This window comes from Sciurus vulgaris, assembly GCF_902686455.1.
Source record: "Sciurus vulgaris genome assembly, chromosome: 16".
In the NCBI taxonomy this organism is placed as follows: domain Eukaryota; kingdom Metazoa; phylum Chordata; class Mammalia; order Rodentia; family Sciuridae; genus Sciurus; species Sciurus vulgaris.
The window spans coordinates 2,204,803-2,227,593 of NC_136477.1; the positions used below are offsets into that span (position 1 = coordinate 2,204,803).

The 22,791-nt window shown below is 66.7% G+C and overlaps 2 protein-coding genes across 3 annotated transcripts; both read left to right on the plus strand.

The window, feature by feature from the left end:
- The first annotated feature begins 4,590 nt into the window (after nucleotides 1–4,590).
- S1PR4 (sphingosine-1-phosphate receptor 4) lies at nucleotides 4,591–7,733 on the plus strand. Its single transcript, XM_079115200.1, has one exon. It carries the CDS (start codon nucleotides 4,751–4,753, stop codon nucleotides 5,903–5,905), a length of 1,155 nt encoding a protein of 384 aa, XP_078971326.1. The 5' UTR covers nucleotides 4,591–4,750; the 3' UTR covers nucleotides 5,906–7,733.
- Nucleotides 7,734–10,567: 2,834 nt separating this feature from the next.
- NCLN (nicalin) lies at nucleotides 10,568–22,576 on the plus strand. Of its 2 annotated transcripts, none has more exons than XM_079115187.1 (15): nucleotides 10,568–10,878; nucleotides 14,794–14,984; nucleotides 15,277–15,421; nucleotides 16,749–16,843; nucleotides 18,403–18,483; nucleotides 19,332–19,435; nucleotides 20,015–20,103; nucleotides 20,195–20,334; nucleotides 20,480–20,658; nucleotides 21,231–21,318; nucleotides 21,396–21,434; nucleotides 21,506–21,666; nucleotides 22,029–22,082; nucleotides 22,172–22,250; nucleotides 22,425–22,576. In XM_079115187.1, the coding sequence occupies exons 1-15, from the start codon at nucleotides 10,695–10,697 to the stop codon at nucleotides 22,482–22,484; spliced, it is 1,689 nt and encodes a 562-aa protein (XP_078971313.1). In that variant the 5' UTR covers nucleotides 10,568–10,694; the 3' UTR covers nucleotides 22,485–22,576. The 2 variants fall into 2 exon arrangements, with proteins under 2 accessions (XP_078971313.1, XP_078971312.1); XM_079115186.1 differs by having other exon boundaries at nucleotides 10,569–10,878; nucleotides 21,503–21,666.
- The last annotated feature ends 215 nt before the right edge of the window (nucleotides 22,577–22,791 follow it).

Sequence of the window (22,791 nt, forward strand, 5' to 3'; positions counted from 1 at the left end):
TCTGAGAGGGCCAGCAGGCACCGAGCCAGCCTTGGGGACTCGAAGCCACAGAAGCAGGTCCTGCCTCAGTTCTGGAGGCCAGAGCACAGAACCGCGTGTTGGCAGGCCCAGTGGAGGCGGAGGGAGGCCCTTCCTGCCCTGCCAGCCCCTGATGACGCCTGGCCTGGGGGCTGTGCCCACTGCCTCCTCTTTGCATGGGGTCTCCTCCCGCCCGTGTCTGTGTGTCCGCGTTCTCCTGCCTGGTCTCGGGGCCTCGGCCACCGCGTGGGGCTCTCCCACCGGGCCCCACCCCCACTGCCTCCACTCTCCAGGGACTGGCCCAGGGCCCCACCACGAGCCACCCAGCACTTCTTACTTTTTTATCTCGAGACAGGGTCTTGCTAAACTGCCCAGACTGGCCAGGAGCTTGGGATCCTCCTGCCTCGGCCTCCTGGGTCACTGGGATTAGAGTCATGGGCCACCAGGCCCGGCCTTTTTCTCTTCTAAAACCCAAAAGGCCTCATCTTATCTTGATTCCATCTGCAAAGACCCTATTCAGCTGGGCACAGTGGCCAGACATCTTCCCAGTGACCCAGGAGCCTGAGGCAGGAGGATCCCAAGCTCCTGGCCAGTCTGGGCAGTTAGGAAGACCCTGCCTCAAGAAGGGTGGGGTGTGGCTCACGATGGGGCCCCTGGGTGGTCCTCGGCACCAAACACAGCACCACAAGGACGCGAGGTCACATTCTCAGGGTTTAATGTGTCCCACGGATACCAGGCATCTTGTAGAAAAGCCCCTCACTGGATCTGGGGCCAGGTTAGATGGAGCTCGGGGCTGGCGGGGGGAGACCTGAGCGGTCGCCAGTTCTCCCAGGGCACGGCTGCCCACGTGACAAAGCATATTGCCTCCACCGGCCTTTCATGTTGAAAGTGTCTTGAATCCACACAAGTAGCAAAGGATCGAGTGCGTTCCCTGCACCCACCCTGTGGAGGTCAGGGCCGCGGGTCAGCTGAGCCTGCTCTGGGGCATCATGTGCTGGTGCATGGTGGCCATGCCTGTCCAGGACACAGCCAGGCTCTACCTCGCAGCTTCCACGTCCCGGGATCCACCTGCCTTGGGTTGAAAGCATCTGGGAGAAAATTACCTGAATGTTCTAAAACATACAATGGTTCGCTGTGTGCCTAGCTCATTGCCCGAGTGGGCACACCCGCCACCCAGGCCCTCTCCCATGTCCTTGGGCTGCATGGTCAGGGCTGAGACATGTGCACCTGCTGGGCTCTTCCCTCGTCACCGTCCCTGGAACAACACAGGGCACGGCTCCGTGCCGGGAACATCCACTCATCTAGGGACATCCGGGGCCCACGGGAGCTGGGGCTGCATCATGTCCCACCGGGGAGCATCCGCACCCGTGGACCCTGAGGACACTCCACAGTAGATGTGTGGACACTGTCCAGCCAGAAGTCGTGGCCCTTCTGGGCACACTGACCCAGGCCTGGTGACCAAGGGGCTCCCCCCTCTCTCCGTCAGAGCCGGCACATGTTCTATGCTGAAGTTTTATAAATAGGCCTCCAGCGAGCTGAAGCCTCCATGGGCTTTTGCCCGACACCACGGGCCCCCCAGGGCAGAGGTGTCCCTCGCCCGGCGCCCTGCCTGGCCAGGCACAGGGAATTTGGCCACGATGCAGTGACGGCCCTTGATGACGCTCCAGCTGGTGCTGCGGTCCTTCCAAACTCTCGGGCACTCGTTCTTTTTAGTGAAATTCAACAGAGTCTGCCAGCTCCCCGTCCAAGCATGAGCTCAGGCGTGGGCGCTCACAGGCTGAGCGGCCAGCCCTCCTCCCTCTCAGAACGTCCCTCTCCCCAAGCCAAAGCTCTGTCCCTTGCACACTGACTCCCGCCCTCCCAGCCCGGCTCCAGGGTGCCGCCTCCTGGGTCTGAGCCTCCAGGCACCTCCTGGGTGTCCACAGCGCCCCTGCAGCAGGTGTTAGGTGCCCCCCTTCCCTGGCTGGGGGACACTCAGGTGTGCACCAGGCCTCGCCCTGCTCCCTTCCTGTCCACAGGAACACAGGTCCTTCCCATGGGCGTGCCAGCTGTCTGCTGCCAGTCTGTCCCGGTACATCTCTGCGTTTCTGCCAGGGAATGTTCTGGTTCTCTCGGGCTGTGCCTAGGAGGGATGCTGGGCAAGGGGAAGCTCGTCCACCTGTGATGCTGTGTCCCAGGGCCACAGCTGCCCTTCCCAGTGCCCCGCCCCGTGTCCCCAGGCACTTTCTGACTCTGGCACCCCAGAGGTCCCCCTCCCTGGTCCCGCTCCCTGGTCCCCCTCCCTGGTCCCCCTGCCTGGTCCCGCTCCCTGGTCCCCCTCCCTGGTCCCGCTCCCTGGTCCCCCTCCCTGGTCCCCCTGCCTGGTCCCGCTCCCTGGTCCCCCTCCCTGGTCCCCCTCCCTGGTCCCCCTGCCTGGTCCTGCTCCCTGGTCCCCCTCCCTGGTCCCGCTCCCTGGTCCCCCTCCCTGGTCCCCCTGCCTGGTCCCGCTCCCTGGTCCCCCTCCCTGGTCTCCCTCCCTGGTCCCCCTGCCTGGTCCCCCTCCCTGGTCCCCCTGCCTGGTCCCCCTCCCTGGTCCCCCTGCCTGGTCCCCCTCCCTGGTCCCCCTCCCTGGTCCCCACTCCTGCATCAGCAGGTCTCAGGACCTCTGCACCCGCCAGGGCAGGGCAGGAGGCGCTCGGGAGCGGAGACCTGGGTGCACAGAGCTCGGTGGTGTCGGTGAAGGGACAGGGAGGAGTCTTTTGTGCTGCTTTCTGGGGTGCTGGGGGTGGACCCCAAGGTCGTGCACAAGCTGGGCCAGTGCTGACCTCCGAGCCACCGGCCCGGCCTGAGACCAAGGTCCCGCCTCAGCCGGGTCCACCGGAGCCCTGGATCTGCTGGCGCCGTGGTTCTCCCCTGGCGTGGCTGTCTCCTCCCCCTTGCCGGGCGCTGGTCTCACTGAGGTCCACCCAGAGCACAGCAGCCCAGGGCGCCAGTGCCCGGTGCCCATGCTGGGACCTGCCCCTCTGTCTCTGGAGCGAGTCCTGCTTCAGTGTCCCCGGCCGGTTCTTTCCTCCTGACAGTGGGTCCTGGGAGTGACCCGAGGACTCGGTTGCCCCCACCCAGCAGCCTGGCACCCCACTTGGGGCTGCAGAGTTCCCGGCCGCTCCTGGGTCTGCACGTGGGGCTGCTTTCCCACGTGCGTTTGCGTGTTTGGGTGCTCGGAGGGCAGCAGGACCCTGGCTGAGCGCACACGCCCCGCCCACGGCAACCGCCTGCATGGCGCGCCTGGGAAGCTGAGTGTTGTCCGTGCTTGGGGAGCTTTTCTAGAGGGGTCATCCTGGATCACACAAGGCCTGGTGCAGGCCAGTGCTGCCCCGGAGGTGGGACTCTGCTGCTGAAGGTCCCGCTGACCAGGGACAGCACTGCACTCCCCCCATGGCTGTCCCAGCCTGTGTCTGGGCCCAGCTGAACCCAGGCTTAGTTATGAGAGGGACTCAGCCATACCTGGGGCTCAGCTGGGGATCAGCCCAGGGTCAGGGCTCAGCGGGGTGGACTCAGTCCAGGGTCAGGGCTCAGCTCTGCACTGAGCCCTGGGCCAGGTCTGTGCTCGGCTCAGACAGGGCTCAGCCCAGGACCCGGGTCTGATGGGAGCAGCGGGGCTCAGGGCTCCGCAGGGGGCGGGGGCTCAACTTTGGATCAGCCTCCGTGTGGGCCTCTGCCCCGCCACCCCCTGCCCAGCCTCCCCACCCCCACACGCCCTCCTGCCACCTTTCCGCCTGGTCACCTCCCATGGCGAGAAGCTGGCTCCTCCCCAGGCCCTGCCCGGCTTCCCTGCGGCTACCCACCCCCAGCGCTGACGGTAAGTGGAGGGGCTGGGGGGCCGGGCTCCCCTCCGCCCTCCCAGGGGTGCTTGGCTCCTGTGGGCATGCCTGGCCCTTCAAGGCACACCTGTGCCTCTACCTGAATCACCTGGCCCCCTGTGGGACCCTGGCTGGCAGAGCTGGTGTGGCCATCCCTGCTTGTGGTCAAGGAAGGCGGATGACCCCATGGGCCCGGGTGGGGGATAGGTGGGCCCTCCAGGACCCTCCTCAGGGGCCAGTGGGCCTGGCCACGGGTGCTGCAGGGTGATACAGGGCCTGGCAGATGCAGCAGTGAAGGCCGGGAAGGGAGCTGCCCGGGGATTGCCCGGCTGCACCGGCGTCCCCGTCCTGGCCCTGCCCTGTGTGCCGGGTCCGCCTCAGGAGCTCCGGCCCAGACGCTGGCTCAGTTTCCCTCTCTAGTCAGGCGCGGCTCTGAAGGAGACACCATGGACGAGGCAGCGACCTCAGTGGGCACCCTGGGTGTGCACTCACAAACACTTATTTAGTCCCTGCTGTGTGCAGGCGTGACTGAGGCAGCTGGGGGAGGTGGTGGGGGCGCTCCTGGGGACCAGAGGCTTCTCCCAGGGAGGGTGGCGGGTGCCAGGTGGCCGCTGTTTCCCGGCTGTGACGCCCTGCAGCCCCGTCCCCTTCTGCTTCCGAGGACCAGCGGGGGTGGCAAGGGCAAGGTGGGGGCGCTGCAGAGGGCGTCCCCAGAGGCCTCGGAGTCCCAGCCAGAGCCACCGACCGTTGGGATGCCCCTCCCTGCCCTTGGCCTCACCCCAACCCTGGGGGTACCTTGAGCATAACAGGAAATTTCAAATAACAGGAAACCGAGGCCAGGGAGGCGGGAGGCTCCACCCTGCCCTGGGCCTCAGTCTGCCCCCAGGGAGGCCATGAACACCACGGGGGCCCCGTCGGTGGCCCTGGAGGCCTGCCACCAGCTGGCGGCCAGGGGGCACAGCCGGCTCCTCGTCCTGCACTACAACCACTCTGGCCGGCTGGCGGGGCGCGGCCCGGAGGACGGTGGCCTGGGGGCCCTGCGGGGACTCTCAGTGGCGGCCGGCTGCCTGGTGGCGCTGGAGAACCTGCTGGTGCTGCTGGCCATCGCCACACACATGCGCTCGCGGCGCTGGGTCTACTACTGCCTGGTCAACATCACGCTGAGCGACCTGCTGACCGGCCTGGCCTACCTGGCCAACGTGCTGCTGTCGGGGCCCCGCACCTTCCAGCTGGCCCCTGCGCACTGGTTCCTGCGGGAGGGGCTCCTCTTCGCGGCCCTGGCCGCGTCCACCTTCAGCCTGCTCTTCACCGCGGCCGAGCGCTTCGCCACCATGGTGCGGCCGGTGGCCGAGAGCGGGGCCACCAAGACGGGCCGCGTCTGCGGCCTCATGGGCCTGTGCTGGCTGCTGGCCGTGCTGCTGGGGCTGCTGCCCCTGCTGGGCTGGAACTGCGTGTGCGCCTTCGGCCGCTGCTCCAGCCTGCTGCCGCTCTACTCCAAGGACTACGTGCTCTTCTGTGTGCTGGTCTTCGCTGGCATCCTGGCCACCATCCTGGCCCTCTACGGGGCCATCTTCCGGGTGGTGCGGGCCAACGGGCAGAAGGCCCTGCGCGCCCCGGCCCGCCGCAAGGCCCGCCGGCTGCTGAAGACGGTCCTCATGATCCTGGTGGCCTTCGTGGTGTGCTGGGGCCCGCTCTTCGGGCTGCTGCTGGCCGACACCTTCGGGTCGGACGTCTGGGCCCAGGAGTACCTGCGGGGCATGGACTGGATCCTGGCGCTGGCCGTGCTCAACTCAGCCGTCAACCCCCTCATCTACTCCTTCCGCAGCCGTGAGGTGTGCCGGGCCGTGCTTGCCTTCCTCTGCTGCGGGTGCCTCCGGCTGGGCCTGCGAGGCCCCAGGGACTGCCTGGCCCTGGCCGCCGAGGCCCACTCGGGAGCATCCACCACTGACAGCTCACTGAGGCCCAGGGACAGCTTCCGGGGCTCCCGGTCGCTCAGCTTCAGGATGCGGGAGCCCCTGTCCAGCATCTCCAGTGTGCGGAGCCTCTGAGGCTGCGGCCAACGGACATCCCGAGTGGGGACACACACCCCTGCAAGGCCCTCCTGCAGAGCCCAGGGCCTGCTGAAGCCCCTGGTGCCTCGGACAGGAAAGCCACTGGCCACCGCAGAGAGCGCCTGCAGCCGGGCGGCCGGAGGACCAGGCCCAGCTCCTTGGGCTTCTGCGAGGTCTGACCCCTCCCTGGGCCTCCGTGGAGCTGCAGGTGGCGAGGCCGGGCTGCAGTGATGTGCCCAACGTCACAGAGGAGCCTGTGTGTGTGCGGGTGACTGGGGGCTGTGGGCTGCTGGTCCTGTGCAGGGCCAGGGTCCGTGCAGACAGGGCCGCACGTGTGTGGGAGCACGGTGGTGATGGGGTGTCTGCAGGAGTGGATTCCCCGAGCGCGTGTGTGTGGTGATTGTGTCCGCGCATCCCGAGGACACCAGGCGGGGGGGACGCTTACCTTCACCTCCTCCGTCTCTTCCCCTTGGGGGAACAGTCTCCTTCCCCAGCTCTGCCTCTGCATCTTTTGGGGTCCCCCAGCTGGGGGCCAGCAGGGAGGCCAGTCCCTTGGCCTGGCGTTTCTTCCTGCTCTCGCTGCCTTGGCCTCCCCACTGTGAACCCATCTCATCCGGGAACCCAGGGTGACAGGCAGGTGCTGGCCGGGGCACTTGCACCCAGAGGGACCGTCCGTGATGGTGGCCGCGCTCTGCCCCGGGGCTGCAGCTGCAGGTGGGTGCAGAGCAGAGCCTCCCAGCTGTGTGCTTAGCTGAACTCGTTCACATTAAATGGCAGCACAGCTGGTGCCTAACATCAGCAGCAGGTGAAGCCCCGGAAGGTGGCCCCGTGTTGGGCAGGAAACTGCGCTTTCCTGGCACGTGGGTCCGAGCCCCGGAGCATCCTCGCTGGGCCAGCCCAGAGCTCAGGAGAGGGCTCTGGGACGTGCCCTGCAGATGCCGGGGCACTGGCAGCCCGCCCGGGCAGCTGTTTCTCTGCTGCAGCACAGGGGAGGGGGGACTGGCCGCTGGTCCCCACACTGCCCTGCGCCGTAGCCACTAGCCGTGTGTGGCTATGCAGAATTCATTAAAGTCACTGAAGTCTGAAGAGCCCGTTTCTGCACTTTGGTGTGCCAGGGCTGCGGGCAGCCTCTGAAGACAGAAGCCCCTCCTCTGCTCGGTTCTGGGGCCGGGAGGCCAGATCTGGGTGTGGGCAGGGCTGGCTCCCCAGGAGTCTGTCCAGGCCCTCCCGGCGTCTGGTGGAGGCTGGCAGCCTCAGTGCCCTGGGCGTGCAGAAGCGCTTCCCGACCTCTGCCTCCATCTGCGCAAGTCCCCCTGCCCGTCTGTGGACGCCCATCACCAGGCGAGGGCCCCCAGCTCCCCTGGGCCCTCATCCTGGCCGATTCCCTAGCAGGACTCTGCTTCCAAACAACAGCCCTTGCTGGGGTCCTGGGGGTCAGGGCTTGAACGTGTGGATTTCAGGGGCACAGTTTGGCCTGTGACAGGCACATGACCTGTTCCCAGAGGAACTCACTGGATGGGATGCTGGCAGTGTCCACAAAGTGAAGCCCTGCGGGTCATGCTGGGTAGAGCTCCGGCACTTGGCCGGGGCCTGATAAGCTCCCTGCCCCGGCGTGTGCTCCTGGGGACCACGGCAGGCAGGTGGGTCCTGGTGGCCTTGGGGAGGTGGAGCCTGGGCTAGCCCAAAGCTCCCAGCCTGTCTCCCTGCCCTGGTGGGTCGGCGGCTCTGCTTCCCGGGCTGAGCCCCTGCTGCTCCCTCCACAGGGACCTCACATGCAGCTCGTGGCCCTGGCAGAGTGATCTTCTCCCCACAACCTTTCCCTGTCCTCACTATCAGCCCGTCTTTGAGCTCAGCTTTAGCGTCACCACCTCTGGGAAGCCTCCCCTGCTTTCTCCTCCCTAGGGCTCCTTTGGGCCCCCCAGCTGCCCATGTGACCTCCATTGTGGCTCCAACCACCCCAGTCACACATCCATTTTCTCCTCTGGACGCTGCGGGTTGCCTGGGCTGTGGTCGTGCCCCCAGCACCCAGCCTGTGGCCCAGCACACACCGGCACCTGATGCCCAGAGCTCTGGCAACCTCCCCTGATCTCGGAACCCTCTTTCCCCTCCGCCTCTGCGCCAGCTGTCCTGGACAGCCGCAGACTGTCCCCAGGAAATGTGCCTTGGGTGGTCAGGGGTTGGGCCAGCGGGAAGCCCTTGCCTGGGTCTGCAGCCAATGACCTTTCTCCAGCTCTGCCACCCTGTCTCCTCATCTGGACAGCAAGACAGCCGTGGCTCCTGGGCTGCTGCATGTCGGGTGCCTGCTTTTGTGTCATTTGGGGTGTGGACGGAGCCCAGGGCCCCATGCCGGCCAGGCCAGCCTCCATGGAGCGCATCTGGCCCTGCGTGTCCGGCATGCCTGCAGCCAGGCTTGGGGAAGGGGCGGCGGGGGCAGAGGTGGCGATGGACGTGGCTGGAGCAGGCCTGGGGCAGGAGTGCCCGGCTGGAGGCTTCGTCATCCATCTGCTCAGCACCCTGTGTCAGTCTGCCTTCTGGGACTCGCTGGGCCAGGAGGGGTTAAGTGGAGCCAGCCGCGCGGGGCGCCAGAAGCAGGTCCAGCGGGGCAGGTGCACCCGCCCTGCGTCCCCCGCACCTGTCCCAGGGCACACAGCTGGGAAGGGAGCAGCTGGGCTTTGAACCTGTGCTTTCACTCGGTACAAATGCCACTTCTCAGAGGGGACACATGGGAGGCCTCGGTTACCTCACTGGGGCCTGGGACGTCGAGAGGAGGGCCAGGCTCTGCCTTTACGCTTGGCCCCTAAGCACAAGAGGCCGGGAGGCAGACCTCGGTGTTCTCAGAAGCCTTCCTTCCTTTGTGGACTCGGGTTCTGTTGGGACCCATTTTCCGGATGGGAAAATGGCCACCAGTTACAGAAGGGATTCTGGTTTTCCAGGGTACAGTGATGTGATCGTCAGGGGCTAGTTGTAGGCTGACGCTTTAACATAGGAGGGCGGCTGTGGAAAGGCTGGAACCCAGTGTTCCTTCTCTGGGATCCACTGTCTCCCGGAGTTTCAGTATGTGCTATGCCTCCATTTAGGGCCGATCTGCGATGGTGGAAGGTCAGAGTGCAGGGCCCGCTGTTGTTAGGGAGGGTGCTCTGGGAGAGGTGCCATGTCTGGCCAGTGTCCCGCTCCTCCCGAGCACACTCTCCCTCCCTTTTTATTTTCCATGACCCTTCATTCCAGACTCTGAAAAGGGAGAGAGAACCGGGGCCGGATCAGAGCTGGCTGCTTCACTGAGGGGCGAATGGGGGACCCTCCTTTCCGAGTTCTGGAATGGAACGCTGTGGGGAGGGGACCTTGAGGTCATCGCTCAGGCCGAGTTCCCCTTTGTGGTCTCAGGGTCAGGAGGCGAGCAGGAGGGTGGCGTCGCGGCGTGTTCCGGAGGCAGGGGGCCGAGCAGGTAAGCTTCTTAAGAAATCGTTCCTGTACAGAATTAAGAACGGGCAGGGGAAAGGTCACCGTGAGTACAGTGAACTCAGGCGACTACAAGAAGGGAGCGATTAATCGATGAGCGGACGTTAAGGGGATGACTCTGGCAGGTGATGCAATCGGACCCTGTCGTCCTTAGTCGGAGTCACTCAGATTTAGGGGGTACACCCCACAATTTTAGGGGTGTGGGTCCTTCGGAGCATAGCAAGCAGGATTAGCTTTGGAATCACAGTTTCCTGTTGCTTCGATCGTTTCCATCCTGCTCAAGAAATTATGCAAAATAAGAACAGAAATAAAATCAACAGCCTCAGTCTTCCCATCTGTGCAAGGGGGTAAGAGTTACTGATGCTCCTTAAGGGTGCCAGGTTCTGAGACACTAATTCATGGGGTTGTCAGATAAGGGAAACATCAATGAGGGACACCCGACTTCCAGTAAACTACAATTTTTTTCTTTTGTTAGTATAAATAGTCCTCAAATATAAGTAAGGATAAACACAAGTTTGCCATCCACCCCAGCATGTGGTCTAGCCTCCAGACTACAAATCCCAGAACCCACTGCAACCCGGTAGGCGACTGCCTATCAAGGTTTTTTACCCTTTTCTCGTTCATTCATCCTCAAATAGTATGGGCCACCGCCGGGAGCCAGGCGCTGTTTTCAGGATTCTGGAACTACATCGATGCCCAAATCGTACAAAGTCTGAGCCGTCATTAGCTTCACGGCTCAATTTTTGGGCAATTTAAATTTGATTTCCCCCCTCCAGAAACTACAGTTCCCATGATTCTTTGTGCTTTTTTTTTTTTTTCTTAAATGGACCACAACTCCCAGAAAAACCAGCGCGCCAAACGAGCACTTCCTTTTTTTCTTCTATTTCCTTCCGGGTCAATGTCATGTCCTGACCTCGTCTCTTATTTCCTTGCTTCCCGCTCCCACCCCAAACCAAGACCAGGGTTTAAGCAAGTTCTACTTAAAAATGGTTTCTCAAACCTATGCAGTACCCAACTTGGAATTCCTGTGAAGTTTCGGTAGAGAGAGCGAAACAATCGCCCATAGCTTTATCTGGGAGGCTCAGAATGGGCCTACAAGTCCCAGGAGGCTCCAGGCGTCCGGGCGGACTACAGCTCCCAAGAGGCAGCGCGCGCAGGGCTGCCCGTGGCGATGCACGCAGGACCCTGGTGCGGGCGCGGGCTGCCCGACGCGTTGCCCGCAGGACCCCAGCGGCTGCCCATGCCGAGGTGAGTCCGCCGGAGCCGCGGCCGCCGTCCAGTCCCCGTCCCGTCCCCGCCGCCGCCCCGCGCGTACCCGCCGCCGGCCAGGATGCTGGAGGAAGCGGGCGAGGTCCTGGAGAACATGCTGAAGGCGTCGTGCCTGCCGCTCGGCTTCATCGTCTTCTTGCCCGCGGTGCTGCTGCTCGTGGCGCCGCCGCTGCCCGCCGCCGACGCCGCGCACGAGTTCACGGTGTACCGCATGCAGCAGTACGACCTGCAGGGCCAGCCCTACGGTGCGTGCGCGCCCCGCCCCGCCCCGCGTGCGCCGCCGGGCCGCCCTGGCCCAGACCCGCTGTCCACCGAGCCCACTGGCCCTAACCCAGGCCCAGGCCAGCATCTGTGCCGGCCCCGGCTGTCCACCAGGTCCACTGCAGCGCTCACCCAGTCCCCCTCTGGGCTGGTCTGTGCGCCCAGGATGTGCAGCGTGGACTTGTCCCGGCCAGCGCAGTCCACTCCAGCGTCAACGCGGCCAGCCCCTGCACCCAGCGCCACTGCCCTGGTCTGTTCAGCCAGTCCACCCCACCCCTCACCGAGGCCGGCCTCTGTGCCTGCTTCCTTGGCCTGTCCTTCGGATTTCCTTGGACCCCCCTGGTGTTCCTTCCTTGACACATGTCCACCCCCTCAGCTCAGCATCCTCACCTCCTCCACCCCAGAACCCCACTTGCTTGTCTTCCCAGGGTCTCCTGACCCCTGGCTGGACCGCTCAGCTGCCTGCTCACCCGTCTTGCCCCCGCCCCATCCCCCAGTGCCCTGCCACATTCAAGCGCCCTCTGTTGCCTCCAGCTGTATGGTATTCCCGAACCTTCTGGTTTCTGGATTGCCTTCCTTCCACCTGACCCTGTGGCACCCTGGAGACTTGATCTTGACTTCCACACTCAGGGCGGTCTTGGGGGCTGTTTAGGCCCAGCTGGGCCGGGGGCCCCAGCCTCAGCCAGGCCTTGGGAGCCATGCTCTCTGGAGGTGGATTCACATGGCCCCTGGGTTCCTTTTTGCCCCAGAATTGCCTCGTTTCTTTGTAGAGTGGTGGTTTGCCAGCCCAGGAGACCCTGGGGGCCACTCCTGGGGACATGTGGTCATGCCTGAGGGCCTTGGTCTGTACTGGCGGAGGCTTGGGACACTGCTCAGCACTCTCAGTGCTCAGGACCCTCTACCCCCGTGGGACTGTCCAGCCCCATCACTTACACTGCTGAAGGGCCCTGGGTTAGAGCGAGCACTTTCTTACCAGCTGTGGTCTCTAAAGGAGCCCAGCAGTAGGACTGTGTCACGTGATCACGTTCTGTCTGCTGTCCCATCTGGGACCTGCCAGCCTCTAGTGACCGAGGGACATGGTGTTTAGTGTCATTTAATTGTAACAAACTCAAGCAGGCACATGTGGCCAGCAGCTACCAAACTGGGCAGCACAGCCCTGGAGCTCAGGAGGTTTTTCCAGAAGAGTTCGTAGTCCAGGACGCCCCATCCTGCCTCCCCAGGTCCTGTGGTCACCCCTGCGTGGCTCGTCCTCGTCTGCCCTCCCTGTGCACCCCACCTGTCACCTGTCCTCAGCTGAGCTGCCCCTGCCGGTGCCTGAAGTGACCCCCCACTCCCTACAGACCTGCCCCGAAACCCCGGCTGAGTCCACGGGCTGTCTGCTCGGCCTCCGCCCGCTTCCTCCCAGCGCTCCCTTCCCGCCTTCTCCCGCTCTGGTCCTTTGTCCTGTGCTGGATCCTCCCCAGCGTGCCCTCCTGCCTGGACCCGTTTCTGTTGCTCCTCGACGGGACACGCAGAAGCTGCTGTCCCCCAGGGGTATGGCCTTCCCTGGGCAGCCCAGAAAGACTGCCTGCTCGCAGGGCCTGGCGGCTGGTCCCGGTTCTGCCCTGGTGTTTCCTGGACGTGGCCCCGGGCTCCGAGGTCCCACTCTCATTTCCCTGTGCTTGGGCTTCGACCCTCAGCAGGGAGGCCTGGCACCCAGGGAGCCTCTGTGGGGCAAGCGGGACAGGCCAGGACAGGACCAGCCCTGACGGCCTCCAGCCTCCAGGTGCTCTCCCAAGTGGTCCCATGTCTGCAGCCCTGCCCAGCCCCCGCCGGCCACGCTCCTTGCCCAACTTCCTTTGGCCCCTGTTGGGAAAGGCAGAGCAGGGCACTGCAGGGCCTGGATGTGGGCAGGGCAGGTGGCACTGAGTCCCTGGGGCGTGGCTCCTTGCTTGCACCCTGCCACCTCCACGCAGAGCCAGGGATCTGGGCAGGTGGCCCCTGTGAGTGCCCACGGGCCTGGCTCTTGGGCCTGTGCACAGGGATGACCGGAGGCTGGGGCAGCGTCACGGGTGGCCTGCTGCTGCATGGGGGATGCACGCTGAGCTGGGTGGCGGGGGACAGGTGCTCTTGGCCGGTGGTGCAGAGCCTGCTGTCCTGTTTGGTCCGGTCCTGGCAGGGACCTGAGAAATCTGCCAGGTTGGAGGGGCTGTGTCCTGGAGCCTCCACGGGTCCCTTCTGGGTTCTGCAGCCCAGCCCTTGGCTGTCCTGTCAGTCGCTCTGCCGGAAGGATCCTCCGCCTGCCCACCTCACGCGGGCTCCTTGGGATACTGTCTGGAGAGTGCTGCCCCCAGCCGCTGTGCCGGCCCCCTTCCTGCCTGGGTCACTTGCTCACTCTGCTTGTTGGTTGGCCTGCAGCGTTTGGGGTGTCTGAGACCGTGGCCCCTTGCCTTGGCCTTTGACCTTTGGGGCAGCCCGTGTCAGGGACCCTGTGCCATCGGGGGCTGCATGCTCCTGGGGCCCTGGCCTGCCGCCCCTGGTGAGTTCATCTGTCCCTGGCACGCCTGCTGTGGACTATGCCCCGGAGGGCCTGGGGGACGGTGCGTCTTGGGAGGAGCCACCTGGCGGGGGCATGAGGAGGGGTGCGTGTCCCTTCACTGGCCTTTGAGGGGCAGCCGTGGGCTGGATCCTGAAGCAAGCCCAGGAGAGCCAGGAAACAGGTGCCCAGACCTGCAGCCACCTGGGGGCTCCTGCGTGGCAGGGAGAACACCTCTGTGCCAGGCTGGCACCTCTGTTGCTGCCAACCCTGGCTGCGCCCGGGGGTGAGTGTGCTCTGGGTCTGCTGTGTCGGGGACCCACGTCTGAGCAACGCTGCCTGCGTAACAGCCCTGCTGGCCTCTTCACGGGGCTTGGTGGCACTGAAGAGCTGGCTGTGCGGTGCCCCCAGCAGGAGCTCAGGGCTCCCGTTCTGTCTGTGGGTGGCACGGGCTCTCAGGAGGGGTGGGGATGGCATTTAAGGGCAGAGCAGGGGCCTCAGCTGGAGTGATGTCTGGGGACGGGTGGCCGGACCTGGAGGGTGGAGCCCTGCTGCTGTGGCTTTGCTCGCTCACTGCCCGGTGCTCATTGGGGGTCGGCAAGGGGACACAGCTGCTCGCCGTCCCCTGCCCTGGGCCCCAGAGCAGTCAGAGAAGAGGACTGGCCCCGGGAGCCAGGGCCGGGCGAGGGTGCGGAGGGCAGCAGCCGGGACGGGGCTGCCCACGGCCTGGGCGGGGAGCGGGGGCGTCTGGGGACCAGCCTCAGGGGTGCCTTGCAGGACCACCCGTGGGGCGGGGGCCTGGCACTGTGGCTGGGTCCTGGGGCTTGAGTCCCAGCAGCACTGCTGGCAGCCAGCGCCTGGATCGCATGCGACTTGGCATGTCCTGGCCCCCTCTCAGGCACGGGTGATGGTGACATCCTCCCAAGGCCCCTCTGAGCGGACGCCAGGCTGGCCCCGCTGCCCCTGCCCTTCCCTGGGACACGCAGCAGTGTGGCCTGGCGGGCCCCGTGTTGCCGCAGACCCAGGCTTTGTGGAAAGCTTGTCACGAGGCCACCAGGGCCTCTGTCCTCTTATGCCCATGCAGGGTAGAAACCGGGCCCAGAGTGCCCCGGGGCCACTCTGACCCTGCTGTCCCTGAGAGCTGGTTCCACGCGCCTGGCCACTCGCTGGGCGACCATTGCCTTCCGCCTTTGCGTGCGGGAGCGGAGCCGAGGGCCTTTTGGGAGGAGCACTGGCCATGGCTGCAAAGTGGACGTGTCCCCTCTCTGGCCCTGGCCGGCCCAGGCTGCACTGGCAGTTCCCAAGGGGCTTTGCCTCTACCCGCTTTTCAGTCAGGCTGGCCGGTGCCGTGGCTGCTGCCAGGCTGAAGTGCCCGCCCCCGCAGGCACCCGGAACGCGGTCCTCAACACGGAGGCGCGCACGGTGGACGCAGACGTGCTGAGCCGGCGCTGCGTGCTCATGCGGCTGGCCGACTTCTCCTTCGAGCAGTACCAGAAGGCCCTGCGGCAGTCGGCCGGGGCCGTGGTCATCATCCTGCCGCGGGCCGTGGCTGCCGTGCCCCAGGACGTCGTCCGGGTGAGCCCCGCGGTCAGTGTCTGTCGGGCTTCGGGGCAGCCGTGTGACCCCGGCAGGCTGCTTCGCCTGAGCCCGCCTCCTCCCTGGTGCTGCCTGGGCGATTCTGTCCAGGAAGTGGTGTCCTCCGGGGTTGGGGTGCTGGCCTGGAGTGACCGGAGGCCAGGGACACTGCCAACCTGAATGTCAGGGCCGGGGAGGACCTGTTTCCGGGAGCGGGCTGGCGGCCCCGCGGGTGGAGGGTGGGCAGTGCCGTCCAATGTGGCCAGAGCCCCGCACGCTGCCCTCCCCCCAGCGGTTCGCGGAGATCGAGCCTGAGATGCTGGCCATGGAGACCATCGTGCCCGTGTACTTCGCCGTGGAGGACGAGGCCCTGCTGTCCATCTACGAGCAGACCCAGGCTGCCTCTGCCTCCCAGGGCTCCGCCTCTGCAGCCGAAGGTGACGTGGGCCCCGGGCTGCATGTGGCGCGCGGAGGTGTCCCCGCAGAGGCCAGGCCGGGTGCCCCACAGCCCACGGCTCAGCCAGCGCATGGCTGGCGCTGGGCCTGCACCTGGCAGCCACCCCGGGTCCTGCGCCCCAGGAGCCTCCGTCCCCTCCACTGACCTCTGCGACCCGACGACTCTGTGTCCTCACCTTGAGGAGGTCGTGTGGGGACAGCAGCGTCCCCAGGATGGCGCTGGGGCGCGCAGGCCTGGGCTCTGCTGTCAGGGCGAGACGTGGCGGGAGGGCCTGCCGGGCCGTCTGCCTGTGAAGTGGCAGGTGCAAGAGAAGGACGCCGGCCTGGGCCATGGCCGGGTGGCAGGCTGGCCTGGTGAGCCGGCCTGCGCCTCGGAGGGGAAGAAGGGAAGGAAGCCAATCCCCGGCTGGTGAAGGGGGCTGGGCAGCAGCATGGTAGCTGCACCCGTCTCCCAGCCACCGGAGCCTGAGGCAGAAGGTTGGCAGGGTCCAGGCCCACCAGGGCCACATGGTGAGACCCCGTCTCAAATGAAAAGCAAAGGCCGCCTGGCACAGCTGCCTGGCATGTGGGGCCCTGCAGGACCAGGCGCAGGGCCGGTGGGCTGTGGATGCAGCTGGACTTGGGCCAGATCCTGGGGAGCGCCGCAGGGGCCATGGGCCGTGGACGAGGTCCTTCCACGTCCAGGTTTAGACCTGGCCACAGGCACCTGCTTTCATGGGCGGGGTTTTCCCGGCCACAGCGGCAGCCATCGATGGCCATGTGCCCGTGGAGCCGGTGTGTCCCCGGCCCCGTTAGAGGGCCTGGCCCCGCAGGAAGGCGGGAGGGAGAGTCTCCTGGTGACTCCTGCCCAGCTGCCCAGCCACATGGCGTGGCTTTTGGCCCGGGGGTGTGCCGTGGCGGGTCAGTGGAGGAAGCTGGACATGAGGCCACGCTGCCGACCACAGCTAAAGGCCTGACCCCAAGCACGCAGGGCCTCCACGTAGTCGCACAAACATCACAGCCAGCTCCTGGGGCCCCAGCTGCCCGGGTGCCATCCTGCAGGCCCACGGCCAATGGTGAGGGTCTCCACTCTGGTGTGGATGGAGCCAGGGCCTCGCATTTCTGGACGCCAGCTCCTTGGCCAGCGAGCCCGAGACCCCAGGAGCAGGAACGTGGCCGGCCAGGGCCGAGGAGCTGGCGAGGGCACCGGTCCCTGTGTGCAGGTCTCGGCACTCGATCCCCAGAGTGTGCGGCAGGGTGGAGCAAGCCGGCCCTGGACAGCAGAGGACAGCCCCCAGCCCACGTGACCCGTACCTCTGCCCTCCCTAGTGCTGCTCCACACGGCCACTGCCAACGGCTTCCAGATGGTCACCAGCGGGGTTCAGAGCAAGGCCGTGAGCGACTGGCTCATCACCAGCGTGGAGGTGGGTGCCCAGGCCCTCCCAGCTCCCGAGCTCGCCCCTGCCCACCTGTGGCCTTTGCCTTGCCCTGGCACCCACTCAAGGGGGCAAGGCCCTCATGAAGCCTCTGCTGTGGCCAGGAGGCTGCTCTGGAATGCTGGCCCCTGCCAGCCCCCAGTCTTCCTCCTGTTCTCCATTGCTGCCACCAGCTATGTACCCCAGGGCCTTTGCACTGGCTGTCCCCTTTCCTAGGAAGGGTCCTGTTGAGTCCCTGCTGTGTACAGGAGGCAGTGCTGAGTGACGTACTGTTTCTCCCTCCAGAAGCTCTGTTCTGGTGTGGGGGTAGGGAAGTGACCGGTCCAGCCCAGTGGCTGCGACCCTGCCCGATGAGATACTGTCCGCAGGGCAGGGAGCTGGGGTGGTTCTGCTTTTGTCAGGCATCCCGGCCAAGAAGCCTGTGGCCAGCGGAGGCTGACGGGGGCCGTGAGGGTGCAGCTGCCAGGCTCGGTGGGCAGGAGCTGGGCAGGAGGCCTTGCTGAGCTGTGGTCTGGCCGTGGCAGCAGCACCGAGCCCTCTCGCCATCGGGGTTTTGACCTGCCACTGCGGCCACCTGCTCTCAGTTCTGGAAGCTTCTGTTCTGTTGCTCACGGGGAAGGAGGGACCAGAAGCTGTAGGCCCTCCTGTTGACTGCATGGTTGGGGGGGCCGCAGTCTGTGGCGCCAGGGGCCAGGCGGCTCTCCCGGGGTCACTGTTGGGCCCACTCCTGGGCCCGATTCTCCCTGTGTTGAAGGCTCCCGGGCTCTGCCATGCAGCGGGCGCTCACTGTGGCAGGAGGCAGGGAGGCCTGATCATCAGTGGCCTCCACCATCTGGACGGGGCCTCGGCACCTGTGTGGCCACGTCATCTGGACGGGGCCTCGGCACCTGTGTGGCCACGTCTGCTGCAGGAGGCAGATGGGAGTCGCTGGGGGCGGGGGAACAAGGGAGGGGGCCCCCCACCGGGCCCATGTCCCCGAGGTCCAGCTCCAGAGGGCCGCGGAGGCCACTGGAGTCTGGCGAGCCCCGCACGTGGCCTCATCCAGAGCGTCTGCTTGCCTGGAGCTGGGTCCTGGCCCCAGGCCCGCTGTGTGTGGACCCCGCTCTGGGCCCAGCCTCGCAGGGTGGCCCCGAGTTCCGGGAAAGCCTCCTCGAGCAGTGTCGCCAGCTGGACCCGGGCTCTGCAGACCCGGCCCCGGGGCCCAGGCCAGCCTTCTCCCCGTGGGAGGGAGAGTTCTGCAGACGCAGCCATGTGTCACCCACAGTGGCCAAACTGACGGCCTGGCCCCAGAGCTGAAGGGCGGGCTTGTGGCTGCCCAGGCCGGGCAGCAAGGAGGGCGTGGCCAGCGGGCTGGCCGTGGGCGGTGGTGCTCCTGGGTGGCCCCCCGGCAAGTGGAGCCCCAGGTCCCATCTCTGCCACGGCCCCAGGGCGTCCTGGGCTCCCAAGGGGCTGGATGCCGGGACGGCCCCAGGGCAGGTGTGCAGGGGTCCAGCCGCTGGCCCCAAGCTGCAGGGGACCGATGGGGGCTCAGAGCTGTCTCCCCGCAGGGCCGGCTGACGGGGCTGGGCGGAGAGGACCTGCCCACCATTGTCATCGTGGCCCACTACGACGCCTTCGGGGTGGCCCCTGTGAGTACCCCACCACCCCGGCCCAGCGCCGCGCGGGACACCGCCAGCCACACCGCACAGGGCTCGGGCCGCAGAGCCGGTCCAGCTGTCCTTGCACGGCTGGAGCGAGCGCCCGCACCCCCGCGCTCCTGCCACGGGCAGCTGGAGGGCCCCATCGCTCTGCCCCACGAGGTCTGAGCTTGACCTCTGAGCGCACCCTGGCCTGTGTCTTCCATCCTGAGACGGCCTCGCTGAGTTGCTGAGGCTGGCCTTGAACTTGCCTCCTGCCTCAGCCTCCAGCTGCTGGGATGACGGGCATGGCCGAGAAGCTATCGTTTGGTACAAAAGTATGACATTCAGTATTTAGCACACCCAGGACTGTGCGGCCAGTCCCTTTAGTTCCAGAACTTTCCGTCACCCAGAAGGAAGCCATCCCCATGAGCAGTCCCTGTCCCATCCCCAGCCCTGTGCCCTGGGTCCACCTCGGCTCTGGACTCACTGTCCAGGCACCACAGTACGAGGCCCTGACTGTCTGGTTTTCGCTGTCCAGTGTCGGGCCAGGGAGCCTAAGGCACCGGCCTGCCCTTGGTGGTCCCTCAGGTGGTCCCAATGCTCTCCTGTCCTCGAGAGCCAGTTCTCGTCGTTGGTGACTCTGTGCTAGGATGGACAGACAGGGGCAGGGGTTTGGAGGATGCCCCACAGCTGGGCACAAGGGTGGAGGCCAGGCGGTGGCCCGGACACTGCCCTCGTGGAGTCTGGGGGTGTGGGGTGCAGCCTGTCGGGCTGAGTGGGGCTGTCCCGCCAGGGCTGGTCCACCGTGGGCTGCTGGGGCGCAGCCGACCAGCGGGCAACCTGCTGTCCCCCTGCAGTGGCTGTCGCTGGGCGCGGACTCCAACGGAAGCGGCGTCTCTGTGCTGCTGGAGCTGGCCCGCCTCTTCTCCAGGCTGTACACCTACAAGCGCACCCATGCCGCGTGAGTGCCGCCTGGGCCCCGGGGCCAGGCGGGGAGGCCCTCCGGGGAGGCCGCCTGGGCAGGGGGATGCCCGGAGACCCTTCACACCAACATGCCCCGCGCCCCGCAGTGACTGCTGGTGTCCTTCAGAAACCCGGGCCCAGGCAAAGCAGTCCTGGCCCTGCAGCCTCTGCCCATTCCGTGGGCCGGGGCCGCCCTGAGCCGCTGTCTCCTTCACCCAGGGCCGGGCCCAGGCCGGGCGGTCTTGGCTCCTCTGCGCCACCTCCTAACGGATAGCACTGCCCCAACCCCGTTCCCGAGGACGGCCACCTTTACCCTCGAGTTCCCAGCGGGCGTGAACTCGGGGGACAGTTTGCAGTGAGGGGGAGACAGTGGGGGCTGGGACGTGGAGGGGCCTCCCTGGATGGCCTCCAGGCAGGCCAAGCCCCAGGGGTCTGTCACCACAGCTGGCTGCCTTGGAAACAGTGGCCCTGGCAAGTGGAGGGCGCAGCCGGCCTCCAGGCCGTGCCACTGGAAGGACGGCCTGCAGTGCCCGGCCCTCGGCCCGGGCTGGCGGTCACAGCCGAGGCTTGCCCCCAGGTACAACCTCCTGTTCTTTGCTTCCGGAGGCGGCAAGTTTAACTACCAGGGGACCAAGCGCTGGCTGGAGGACAACCTGGACCACACAGGTCAGCCGCCCGGCGGGCGGGAGCGGCCCTCGGGGGCGGACGGGGCCGAGCCCCGTGTTGGCCGCTGCCACCCAAAACCTCGACCCCACAGACTCCAGCCTGCTGCAGGACAATGTGGCCTTCGTCCTGTGCCTGGACACCGTGGGCCGGGGCAGCAGCCTGCACCTGCACGTGTCCCGGCCGCCCCGGGAGGGGACCCTGCAGCACGCCTTCTTGCGGGAGCTGGAAACGGTGGGTGCGCTGCTCTGGTGGGCCCCCCCTGCACCTGGGCTGGGCTGTCTGTGGCCTCTGCCGGGCACCGTGCCGCCCAGGGTGGCCCAGCTTTGTGCCTCGGGGCTGGGGGCCGACGAGGCCGCCTGACCACGCCCGGGCGCAGGTGGCCGCCCACCAGTTCCCCGAGGTGCGGTTCTCCATGGTGCACAAGAAGATCAACCTGGCCGACGAGGTGCTGGCCTGGGAGCATGAGCGCTTCGCCATCCGCCGGCTGCCCGCCTTCACCCTGTCCCACCTGGAGAGCCACCGCCACGGGCAGCGCAGCAGCATCATGGACGTGCGGTGAGGCCCGGGCCTGTGGCCCCGGGAGCGCGGGCGAGGCTGGTGGGCGGGGCTGGGTCCAGGCCGCTGCCCCTGGCCCACTGTCCGTCACTGCCTGTCCCTGCGGCCCAGACCAGGCTCCCTGGACCTCTGTGGCCCCTGGAGGGCCAAGTGCTGGGCAGGCGCTCTGCCTGGCCGCAGAAGGGGACGTGGCGAGGCTGTGCGGTCCTGCGGGCCGTCTTGGGGCCGCAGGGAGGGCCTCTCGCACCTGGGCTCCAGGGCCTCGGTCGGTGGCCCTGCGGCTTGTGCACCCGTTGATGTGGGGCCGTCCCGCCTTCTCATGGCGACTCCAGTCATGGGCCCGGGCCCACCCATGCCAGGTGGCCTCATCCCCACCGTGTCTCTCTGCAAAGCCTCGTTCCCAGGCAAGGGGCACCATGAGGTGGGCACTGCCCGCCCCCCAGGGGCTCGAGTCTGAGGCAGGCGGCCTGGGCGGGGTGGGCGGCACTTGGGCGTCCGCAGCCTCAGCTGTGCCCCCGAGCAGGGCTCTGGCCACCCCCAACCCCGAGCAAGCAGCTGGCGCCTCCCCGCAGGTCCCGGGTGGACTCGAAGACCCTGACGCGCAACACGCGGATCATCGCGGAGGCCCTGACGCGGGTCATCTACAACCTGACCGAGAAGGTGGGCCCCGCCCCGCGTCCCCCCGCGTCCCCCCGCGTCCCCCGCCGCTGGGCTCAGGCCGCCTCCTCTCTCCACAGGGGACGCCCCCAGACATGCCCGTGTTCACCGAGCAGATGGTAAGGGCGGGCAGCGGGCAGCGGCGGGCAGGCGGGCGGGAGCCGCTATGACTCGGCGTGTCCCGCAGCAGGTCCAACAGGAGCAGCTGGACTCGGTGATGGACTGGCTCACCAACCAGCCGCGGGCGGCGCAGCTGCTGGACAAGGGCGGCACCTTCCTCAGCACGCTGGAGCACTTCCTGAGCCGGTACCTGAAGGACGTGCGGCAGCACCACGCCAAGGCCGACAGGCGGTGCGCAGCAGGCGGCGCGGGAGGATGAGTAGCCGCAGGGTGCCCGTGGTCAGGCCCAGGCCCACCGGCACCCCCTGGAGCTAGTGCGCCAGCCCTCGACCCTGGGAGCCCCTCCCCGTGCCCAGGCAGATGGCAGGGCGGGCGCTGAGCAGGCAGGGGCCCCTCGACCAGCCTCCGTGGTTGGCCAGCCCGTCTGATACCCAGAGAACCTGGCGCCCTCAAGGCCGCCTCCCCAGGGCACGGGGAGCTCCGGCTGGTCCCGCGTCTGGACCCCCAGCCGCTGGCCTGGTCCCAGAAGGAGCTGTGGGGACGCGCAGCCTGGCCAGTGTCGGGTGGGCACTGAGTGGCCGCTGTCTCCCCAGGGACCCTGAGTTCGTCTTCTATGACCAGCTGAAGCAGGTGATGAACGCCTACAGGTGAGTGGCGGCCATGGCAGCTGAGGCAGCCACGCTGGCACCAACCCACCCCGCTGGTCCCTGGCTACACGGTCCCCTGCTTCCCCCAGGGTCAAGCCGGCCATCTTCGACTTGCTCCTGGCCGTCTGCATCGGCGCCTACCTCGGAATGGCCTACACGGCAGTCCAGGTGAGCAGATGGGCAGGGCCTGTGGGGACGCAGGGTGGACCTGCTGCAGTGTCTCCTGCCCAGCCTAGAAGCTGGCGCCTCAGTGACCTGCCCGGGCCATGACGGCTGGCGCCTGCTGCGCCCCGGCCTTCCTCGGGCTCTGCTGGCCTCACCCCGCTGCCCCACCACCCCTAGCACTTCGACCTCCTCTACAAGACTGTGCAGAGGCTGCTGGTGAAGGCCAAGACACAGTGACCGTGCCGCTTGCCCGCACCTGCCATGCAGGACGGACTCGCCCCCTCGCAGCCGAACCTGAATTACAGAGCTTTCCGTGTTGCTGTCCAGGACTCAGGCTTGCTTTCTCTCTTTTCCGTGGACTTTCTCTGGAGAAGAGCGCGCGGCCAGCTGGGGCCAGGCCTGGGACTTGGGGGCCAGCGGACCAGCCCCCGCCCCGGGGCCTGCCCAGCACACGCACCTTACAGAGGAAGCCCTGCTGGCAGAGCCGGGGCCAGGCCCTGACCCTGACCTTGCAGCTGGCTGTCCTGGACGCCCTTGGATGCCG